Source organism: Nerophis lumbriciformis, linkage group LG27, assembly GCF_033978685.3.
Source record: "Nerophis lumbriciformis linkage group LG27, RoL_Nlum_v2.1, whole genome shotgun sequence".
NCBI classification, from domain to species: domain Eukaryota; kingdom Metazoa; phylum Chordata; class Actinopteri; order Syngnathiformes; family Syngnathidae; genus Nerophis; species Nerophis lumbriciformis.
Window position 1 is genome coordinate 15,601,633 of NC_084574.2, and position 10,346 is coordinate 15,611,978.

At 38.5% G+C, this 10,346-nt stretch overlaps 1 protein-coding gene across 2 annotated transcripts in view; it reads left to right on the forward strand.

Annotated features, from left to right (window-relative positions):
* The window catches only part of stra6l (STRA6-like), a 46,333-nt gene extending 36,111 nt beyond the window's left edge, over nt 1–10,222 (forward strand). For both annotated transcript variants that reach the window (XM_061922808.2, XM_061922809.2), the window contains exons 17-18: nt 5,597–5,740; nt 8,636–10,222. In XM_061922808.2, coding sequence (XP_061778792.2) covers nt 5,597–5,740; nt 8,636–8,874 — 383 coding nt within the window. In that variant the 3' untranslated portion in view covers nt 8,875–10,222. The remainder of the gene's footprint in view (nt 1–5,596; nt 5,741–8,635) is intronic.
* The last annotated feature ends 124 nt before the right edge of the window (nt 10,223–10,346 follow it).

Sequence of the window (10,346 nt, forward strand, 5' to 3'; positions counted from 1 at the left end):
GTTCCTCAAGGCACCCCTTTAAGACCTCACATTTTTAGCAGTTACACATTTTTTTGCAATGTAATTTATGTAACTAAGGCGTTGTTGTAGCTTGTTTACTACAGATGCTGTCATTAGAATAGAATATAATAGAATAGAATAGTCGGTATTGTCACTAATCAGCAGGTAAACAACAACAATTATGATGTAGCCATTTGTAAATTTGTTCAACTTCTTTAACAAAACTTGGTGTTCCTCAAGGTTCCATTTTAGATTTTTGAAAATTATGAATCAATTTATAATCGGAATAAGAAAAAGATGTGATTCAGATGTGAATGGATTTTTTGAGCACCCCTGGTTATTATATACTATATTACAATTTGTTTGGGGGGGAAAAAAAGGAATATACTGAATGAATCCGCTTGTCACCTTTAAAGGGGAACATTATCACAATTTCAGAAGGGTTAAAACCATTAAAAATCAGTTCCCAGTGGCTTATTTTATTTTTCGAAGTTTTTTTCAAAATTTTACCCATCACGCAATATCCCCAAAAAAAGCTTCAAAGTGCCTGATTTTAACCATCGTTATATACACCCGTCCATTTTCCTGTGACGTCACACAGTGATGCCAATACAAACAAACATGGCGGATAGAACAGCAAGATATAGCGACATTAGCTCGGATTCAGACTCGGATTTCAGCGGCTTAAGCGATTCAACAGATTACGCATGTATTGAAACGGATGGTTGTAGTGTGGAGGCAGGTAGCGAAAACGAAATTGAAGAAGAAACTGAAGCTATAGAGCCATATCGGTTTGAACCGTATGCAAGCGAAACCGACACGACAGCCAGCAACACGGGAGAAAGCGAAGACGAATTTGGCGATCGCCTTCTAACCAACGATTGGTATGTGTTTGTTTGGCATTAAAGGAAACTAACAACTATGAACTAGGTTTACAGCATATGAAATACATTTGGCAACAACATGCACTTTGAGAGTGCAGACAGCCCAGTTTTCATCAATTAATATATTCTGTAGACATACCCTCATCCGCTCTCTTTTCCTGAAAGCTGATCTGTCCAGTCCAGTTGGAAATGCATCTGCTTTGAGTGTCGCAGGATATCCACACATTCTTGTCATCTCTGTCGTAGCATAGCTTTCGTCGGTAAAGTGTGCGGAACAAACGTCCAATTTCTTGTCACTTTCGCATCTTTGGGCCACTGGTGCAACTTAAATCCGTCCCTGTTCGTGTTGTTACACCCTACGACAACACACCGACGAGGCATGATGTCTCCAAGGTACGGAAAACAGTCGAAAAAACGGAAAATAACAGAGCTGATTTGACTCGGTGTTTGTAATGTGTTTGAGAAAATGGCGGATTGCTTCCCGGTGTGACGTCACGTTGTGACGTCATCGCTCCGAGAGCGAATAATAGAAAGGCGTTTAATTCGCCAAAATTCACCCATTTAGAGTTCGGAAATTGGTTAAAAATATATATGGTCTTTTTTCTGCAACATCAAGGTATATATTGATGCTTACATAGGTCTGGTGATAATGTTCCCCTTTAACTTATAATTTCAAAGCAAGCTATCCATCAATTTGTATGTATAAAAATCTAATAATCAAACGCATAGGCCAGTGGTTCTCAAACTTTTTTCACCAAGTACCACCTCAGAAAACACTTGGCTCTCCAAATACCACCATAATGACCAACATTAAAACACAGTAGCGTAGTGGGTCTAAGTATTCTTTAAAAACAAGGCAGAGGTTTTACTTAACAAGTATATTTAATATGTTTGGCCACTGTAACATTACACACAATGCACTAACATCATCAACAGTGGTACTCCATGTACGGTACATATTTACAGGCTTCTTTGGCATACCACAGTTTGAGAATCACTGGCATAAGAAATTGTTTAAAAATATAATGAGGCGATTATACATTCATTCATTCACTGCAACAAGTGGCCGTCTGAAGGCAGCCAAAACTGCGATGTGGCCCTCAATGAAAACGAGTTTAACACCCCTGGCCTAAGACGGTTCCACAGACCTGTATATACAATTAGGAGTGAAAATTGCAACTGCATGGCACAACTATGAAAATGTAAAAAAAAAAAAAAGAATTGGGTTCTATAATCTTTTTTTTTTATCTCAGCTATCTGTAGGATCACGATTGGTTCATCTTGATTTCCAAAGTAGAAATTATGTCTGACAGTTTGAAGGAGAAACTTGTGTTTATATATTTACTTGTCATATATACACTATTTTATAACTCTATATGATTATGATTGCATTATATTTATACAAGGCTTACCTCTAGACCAGGGGTCGGAAACCCAAAATGTTGAAAGAGCCATATTGGACCAAAAATCCCCCCCCCCCCCAAATCTGTCTGGAGCCGCAAACAATTTAAAGATTGATTGATTGATTGATTGAAACTTTTATTAGTAGATTGCACAGTACAGTACATATTCCGTACAATTGACCACTAAATGGTAACACCCGAAAAAGTTTTTCAACTTGTTTAAGTCGGGGGTCCACGTTAATCAATTCATGGTAAGCCTTATATAAGTGTTATAATGAAGGCAACACGTGATGTAAGTGTCCATATTAGCTATCAAAGGCTGATGCAAATCTTTGTTGACAGAGATGTTGTGTTTTAATTTTTATTCTACACATTTTTGCAACATTGGAAAACATTAGTAAAATTGAGGCTTCTCACAGGATGAGATAACTTCTGGAAATGACTGGCTCAGAATGGCGAAAGGTATAGATGTGTGTGTCCAAGTTTAAGGAAAGGGCAGGCTGTCTTCTTCTAATGGATTTATTACAATCTTTGCAAGCTGGGTAACGTTTGCTGTGGTCTGGAACAACATGGCGCACAAACAACTATGAGAAATGCAGCCAATATTACATACAGATAATGCGTCATGAGCAGTGTTGGGACTAACGCGTTACTAAGTAAACGTTAGTTTCGGCGGTAACTAGTAATCTAACGCGTTATTTTTTTATATTCAATAACTCAGTTACCGTTACTACATGATGCGTTACTGCGTTATTTTACGTTACTTTTTATGTAGTATCGGCTAGAAACTGAGGATCTGGGTGTGTTTTATTCCAGCGAAGCAGAGACGTGCTTCTGATTCTTCCTCTGCGCTCTCTGTGTGTGCGTGTGACTGTGTGTCTGAGTGTGGGAAGGGGAGGGGAGGGGAGGGGGGTGCGCAATACAACCGTTGGCCAACAAAAAAGTAACCACAGAACACTATACGCCTATACGGTATAGTGTTCTGTGGTTACTTTTTGGTTGGCCAAGCGGACGTGACGACAGGCTGTCCCCACTCAGACCCGCAGGGGGCGTGCCTTAAGTCCGGCTGGAAATCGGCAGAAATTTGGAGAATGGTTGTCCCAGGGAGAGGCAGTGAAATTCGGGAGGGTTGGCAAGTATGAGATATTCTCACTTTTTTTCTTTTGTCGAGCACAAAGAAAAGAACATTTTAGTTAAATGTAAGTTGTGTCTTGGATCAAAGATCCCGTCTACAGCCCAAAACAACAATTCAAATCTGCCTGGTTAGGCTCTGTGTATGTCACGTGTGCTTTCCTTAGGTGAAGCCAGCTTTACAGCTATGTTGTTGATTGATTGATTGATTGATTGAAACTTTTATTAGTAGATTGCACAGTACAGTACATATTCCGTACAATTGACCACTAAATGGTAACACCCAAATAAGTTTTTTAACTTGTTTAAGTCGGGGTCCAGATACAGATATATACTATCACATATATACTAACATCATAATACAGTCATCACACAAGATAATCATCAGGGTATATACATTGAATTATTTACATTATTTACAATCCGGGGTGTGGGATATGGAGGGGGGGGGGGGGTTAGGTTTGGTTGGTATCAACACTTCAGTCATCAATTGCATCATCAGAGAAATGGACATTGAAACAGTGTAGGACTGACTTGGTAGGATATGTACAGCAAGTAGTGGACACAGAGAGAGAAATCAGAAAGTATAAGAAAAAGTGTCTACATTTGATTATTTACAATCCGAAGAGGTATTATGTGGAAGGGAGGGTGTTAGTTTAGGGTTGTAGTTGCCTGGAGATGTTCTTTTAGTGCGGTTTTGAAGGAGGATAGAGATGCCCTTTCTTTTACACCTGTTGGGAGTGCATTCCATATTGAAGTGGCATAGAAAGAGAATGAGTTAAGACCTTTATTAGTTCGGAATCTGGGTTTAACGTGGTTAGTGTTAGTGTTAGTGTTAGTGTTATTATGCTGTTTGTTACTTATGTATGTTATGTTGCAGCTATTTAAAATAGTTTTGTCAATTTGTTCTGGCCTGAAATAAATTGGCCCTTTGAAACATATCTTTGTCTTTGTGTGTTGTATGTAGAGCACATTGCTTAGCAGAGTTCAGTGATGCAAATGTATGTCAAGTTGATCAACAGATTGTATTATTCTCCAGTGCAATAACAGTACTAAAATGAAGGCTAAAAGGGCATTAATGGGAGCTTTAAAAAAAAAAAGTAGAAGAAGTAACTAAATAGTTACTTTTCACAGTAACGCATTACTTTTTGGTGTAAGTAACTGAGTTAGTAACGGAGTTACTTTTGAAATAAAGTAACTAGTAACTGTAACTAGTTACTGTTTTTCAGTAACCAACCCAACACTGGTCATGAGACATGCAAATATAAATTAAATATATATACAAAGAGGACATAAGTAAAGGAAATTAAATTAGCTCAAATTTACCTACAAACGAGGCATAATGATGCAATATGTACATACAGCTTGCCTAAATAGCCTGTTAGCATCGATTAGCTTGCAGTCATGGATTGACCAAATATGCCTGATAAGAACTCCAGCATATCAATAAAATCAACAAAGCTCACCTTTGTGCATTCACGCACAGCATAAAATGTTTGGTGGACAAAATGGGACAAAGAAAGAGTGGCATAAAACCCGTCTTTCTGTGGCAGCATCGGAGAAAGTTGTACATGTAAAAACTATGATGAGTTCAAGGATCACTGAAATTAGTAGGACTAAACGGTGCTTGCCAAATACTCTCTTCAGATACCATAAACAGTGGGATTTCTAACAATTAGGAAGGCTTGTGTCATGTTTGTTCTCCTACAGAAAATATTTTAAAACAAAAAATATATTTTTTTATTCATCTTTTTCCATTTTCACACATCTCTGAAAGAGGTCCAGGGAGCCACTAGGGCGGCGCTAAAGAGCCGCATGCTGACCCCCGCTCTTGACACTCAAAGCGCTTTACATAATGAAACGTATTATCTACACCTTTAAGCTACATTTAAACCAGCGTGGGTGGCACTGGGAGCACATGGCTTAAGTGTGACCAGTGACTTAGATGTCAGAAGCGGGAATCAAGCCTGGAACCCTCTACCAACCGAGCCACACCACCCACATGTCTGGATCTGACCTTTGGCCTACAGTATATATGACAACATGAATCAGAGGTCATTCAGTCTAAATTGGATTCTGACAGTTCAGAAAAGAGGGTGCTTTGCAGAGAAAATACTTATATCTATTTACTTATGTACTTATATGCTTATATCTAACAGTATTTCCTGTACTTTGCAGGTTATAGTACATGGATCGGGATGATATTTGCTGATCACTATCATAACAATCCAGTTCTGGTGTGTTTCTGCCAAGTGCTCGTCTCCACCACTCTGGAAAAACAGACAGAATCTGCATATAATACACTCAACAACGCATCGTCTGGTTTGTATATATACTGCATTTCCTCCATCAGTGTAGTGATTCTCAAACTGTGGAATAGGACTGCAAAGATTAGTCGGCATTGTCGACAAATGTCGTCAATAACATTTGTCGCCGGCAACTATATTTGTCAACAATAGTCATGACGTCATCTCTCGTCATCACAAAATGATTTTCTTTTTGAGGAAGTTAGATTTTGTGTTTGCTTTCATTGCTGCTATTTTAACAGTTGTTTTTTTTAATATATAAACACGGTTAACAGGTTTTTAAGCACTCTGCCTTTCTTTTCTTTTCAATGGACATTTTAATACTCATTTAAATTTTTGTAACAGCTGATTGAGCAGCACAGCTACAGTATGGATCAGAATTGGGCATTCTGCGGCCCGCGGGCCACATACGGCCCTTTGTACGTCCCTGTCCGGCCCGCGTGAGGCCAATCATAAATTACAAAATAAATTTTAAAAAGTATCTATCTCGAGTGTGCAATACAACGGTGCTGCTTTTGTTTTGAAAAGCGTTATTTGTAATACTTGATTGAGACTTTTATTAGTAGGTTGCACAGTGAAGTACATATTCCGTACAATTGACCACTAAATGGTAACACCCGAATAAGTTTTTCAACTTGTTTAAGTCGTGGTCCACTTAAATTGATTCATGATACAGATATATACTATCATGTATACTATCATCATAATACAGTCATCACACAAGATCATCACATTGTATTATTTACATTATTTACAATCCGGGGTGTGGAGGGGGGCGGGGGGGGGGGGGGGGGTTTGGTTGTTATCATCAGTCATCAACAATTGAGAACAGAGAAATGGATATTGAAACAGTGTAGGTCTGACTTGGTAGGATATGGACAGCAAGTAGTGGGCAGAGAGAGAGAGAGAGAGAGAGAGAGAGAGAGAGAGAGAGAGAGAGATCAGAAGGCATAAGAAAAAGTATCTGCATTTGATTGTTTACATTTGATTATTAACAATCCGGGGAGGGTGTTAGTTTAGGGTTGTAGCTGCCTGGAGGTGAACTTTTATTGCGGTTTTGAAGGAGGATAGAGATGCCCTTTCTTTTATACCTGTTGGGAGCGAATCCCACATTGATGTGGCATAGAAAGAGAATGAGTTAAGACCTTTGTTAGTTCGGAATCTGGGTTTAACGTGGTTAGTGGAGCTCCCCCTGGTGTTGTGGTTATGGCGGTTATTTACGTTAAGGAAGTAGTTTGACATGTACTTCGGTATCAGGGAGGTGTAGCGGATTTTGTAGACTAGGCTCAGTGCAAGTTGTTTTACTCTGTCCTCCACCCTGAGCCACTTTGGAGAAGTGGGTATGAGTGAGGTGTGATCTGGGGTGGAGGTCTAGAAGTAATCTGACTAGCTTGTACTGGGATGTTTGGAGTTTAGATTTGAGGGTTTTGGAGGTGCTAGGGTACCAGGAGGTGCATGCGTAATCGAAAAAGGGTTGAACAAGTGTTCCCGCCAGAATCCTCATAGTGCTTTTGTTGACCAGAGAGGAGATTCTATAGAGAAATCTCGTTCATTGGTTGACCTTTTTGATTACCTTGGTTGCCATTTTAACACAGGAAAGATTAGCCTCTAGAATGGAACCTAGATAGGTGACCTCAACTTTCCTGGTGATAACAATGTCACCCACTTTTATAGTGAAGTCATTGACTTTCTGAAGGTTGATGTGGGACCCAAATAGGATGGATTCCTTTTTACCCAAGTGTATGGATAGCTTGTTGTCAGCGAGCCAGGTGCATGTTCTATAGAGTTCAGCACTGAGGATTTTCGCCACCTGTGACTTGTCCTTGTCTGATACCAGCAAGGCCGAGTCATCCGCAAACAAGAACAATTCACAGTCGCATGCCGTGTGGACGTATGCTCGTGCGCGATTGTGAGTGAATGTGAACAGCGGCAATCACAAATTACAAAATACATTTTAAAAAACATCTATGTCGTGCGTGCAATACAACTGTGCTGCTTTTATTTTGAAAAGTGTTATTTATGGGCGTATGTCCGTGTGTAACCTGTGAGTGAAGGTGGACAGCGACAAGTGATGCCCGGTTATCCCCGAGACGCTAAAAAGAGAAAAGTCGATGACGAATGCCGTGTTTTCAACAAGACATGGACTGCCAAGTATTTCTTTACAGAAATTAAAGGTAAAGCCGTGTGCTTAATTTGTGGTACACAGGTTTCTGCGTTTAAAGAATATAGTGTAATGACCTGCTGAAGTTGATGTTGTGTTCTTGAGTTGCGGAAATGAGGAGTGAGGATAGACGTGCGTGTGGAAGGAACGAGATAAGTTGAGATGTGCTAGTATAGGTTGCTCAATAAAAGTTTAAAAAGAGAGTCAGACTAATTCATTCATAAATATGTATCTATACTATAGATACATATTTATGAATGAATTAGTCATCTTTGTTGTTCGTAGGCACAGGCCTAAAATAACTTAAGCTGCATTTAGAAGTCCATGGTAAAATTAGAGCCATTAAATATGTGTACGCATTAATAATCCGATTAGTCGACTAGTTGTTAAGATAATCGTTGACTAATCGACGATCAAAATATTTGTTAGTTGCAGCCCTACTGTGGAATCACTTGATTCAAATACGTTGTCTTATTGTCCAATATTCAAACACATTGTTACTGTTCACATTGTGTGCAATATTGCAGTGGCCAAAAATATTAAATATATTCTTGTTAAATAAAACCTATGCCTTGTTTTTAATAAAGACTTAGGCCTACTACTCTACTTTATTTTAACGTTGATCATTGTAGTGGTACTATGAGAGTTAATTTTTTTCTGAAGTGGTAGTTGGTGAAAAAAAATTTGAGAACCACTATATTGGTGGTTATAATTGGCCCTTGTTTATTCTTTTTTTTTTTTTTTTTCCAGAATGTCTCGTCAACAGTCGGGCAAGGAGACATTGGGCTTTGCTTTACACCCTCCTGAGGAACCCCCATCTGATCCTGCATAGAAAGCATCACCTCTCCTTGATGACCACGTCACACGTGTCTACATCTCTCCACTCGGACGCAGCAATGCGGGCTTGGGTCATGGCTTCCCAATCACAGAGCCAACAGGCACTGTCGGTGCACTTACCAGACAACACTGAGGAACAAACTCCAGATTAAAACGGCATTCATGAAGATGCATATTGTGTTAATATTTGGACTTAGAACATCGTCAACAATGAGTCAACAATGACTCATTTATATTTTTGTAAAAGTTTGTCGAGATCTTTCATGAAAATAATGCTTGGACTACCACTGCTGAGGACTGATCTAGTAATGTGCAGATCCATACTGAAATATCGATACCGCCGATACCAGATATTGATGCTCTAATATCGACTCTGAAATCAAAATATTAATACTTTTGATACTTTATTTGTTCGCCATTGTGTACATCATTAACAGGAACACAGTGTAAAGCAGGGGTCCCCAAACTTTTTGACTCTGGGGGCCGCATTGGGTTAAAAAAATTTGGCCGGGGGCCAGGCTGTATATATATATATATATATATATATATATATATATATATATATATGCGTGATGATGTCACGTTATCGATGGGAAAATGCATTTTTAGACAATATGTATTGCCTGAGCAGCTAGGAGACACCGGGAGTAACAAGCGGTAGAAAATTAATTAAAAAGGACAGATTTTTAAAAATAATTTAAAAAAAAATTTTTTTTATCTTATTTTATTTTTTTGAACTTGGGACTTCCCGCGGGCCGAATTCTGGACGCAGTTTGGGGGCCCCTGGTGTAAAGTAACTAAATCATTGAGACCTTATTTTTTTCTACATAATACGCAAGCAAGAAAACTGACAATTAAAATGAGTCACTTGAGTTGATTTTTTTCTTGCCCTTAGATGTCGTTGTGGCTTGTGCAGCCCTTTGAGACACCTGTGATAACGGGCTATATAAATAAACTTTGATTGATTGATTGACTTATAAAACAGCAAGTGGTTGCATCCTTTTATTGTAGGCTATTTGGAGACACTCCATACCGAGTTGAATATATATGTAAGATAACACATTCAGTGCAGATAAATAAACAATAATTGTATATTGTTTAAAGATGATTCCCCAAGAGCAGCGGCATTTGAAATATCCTACTTTTTTTTAATTTTACCATACACGTTAGGCATATTTGCACAGAGTTACACAAGTATCGGATCGGTATCGCCGATGCCAGCCTGAAATGTACTTGGTATCGGATCAGAAAAAAAATCAGTAGTATTGCACTTCACTTGACTGAACCTTCAAAGAGGGCGGACAGTGTATGTTGTGTGTACTTCAAGTGTCAGTAAATGTGTCGGTCTTTTCACGACTTTAAACATTTTTGATAAATATGGAGAATTTAGCATTTCTGACGTTCATTGTTATTTTTTTAAACTTTTTGTTTGCTTCCAATTGGCGTGTAGTTATTGTAACATGATTTAAAAAAAATAAAAAGGAGTCAAGAGATGCTGAACCTTTTCCCGAAGTTTATTTATCAATGTATATATTTGTATACAATTCCACACTCTCTGCTATTTTCTACATTACTGGTATAGTTTTTGTTGAAATTACTACTCAAAATAATTACGCAAATATTT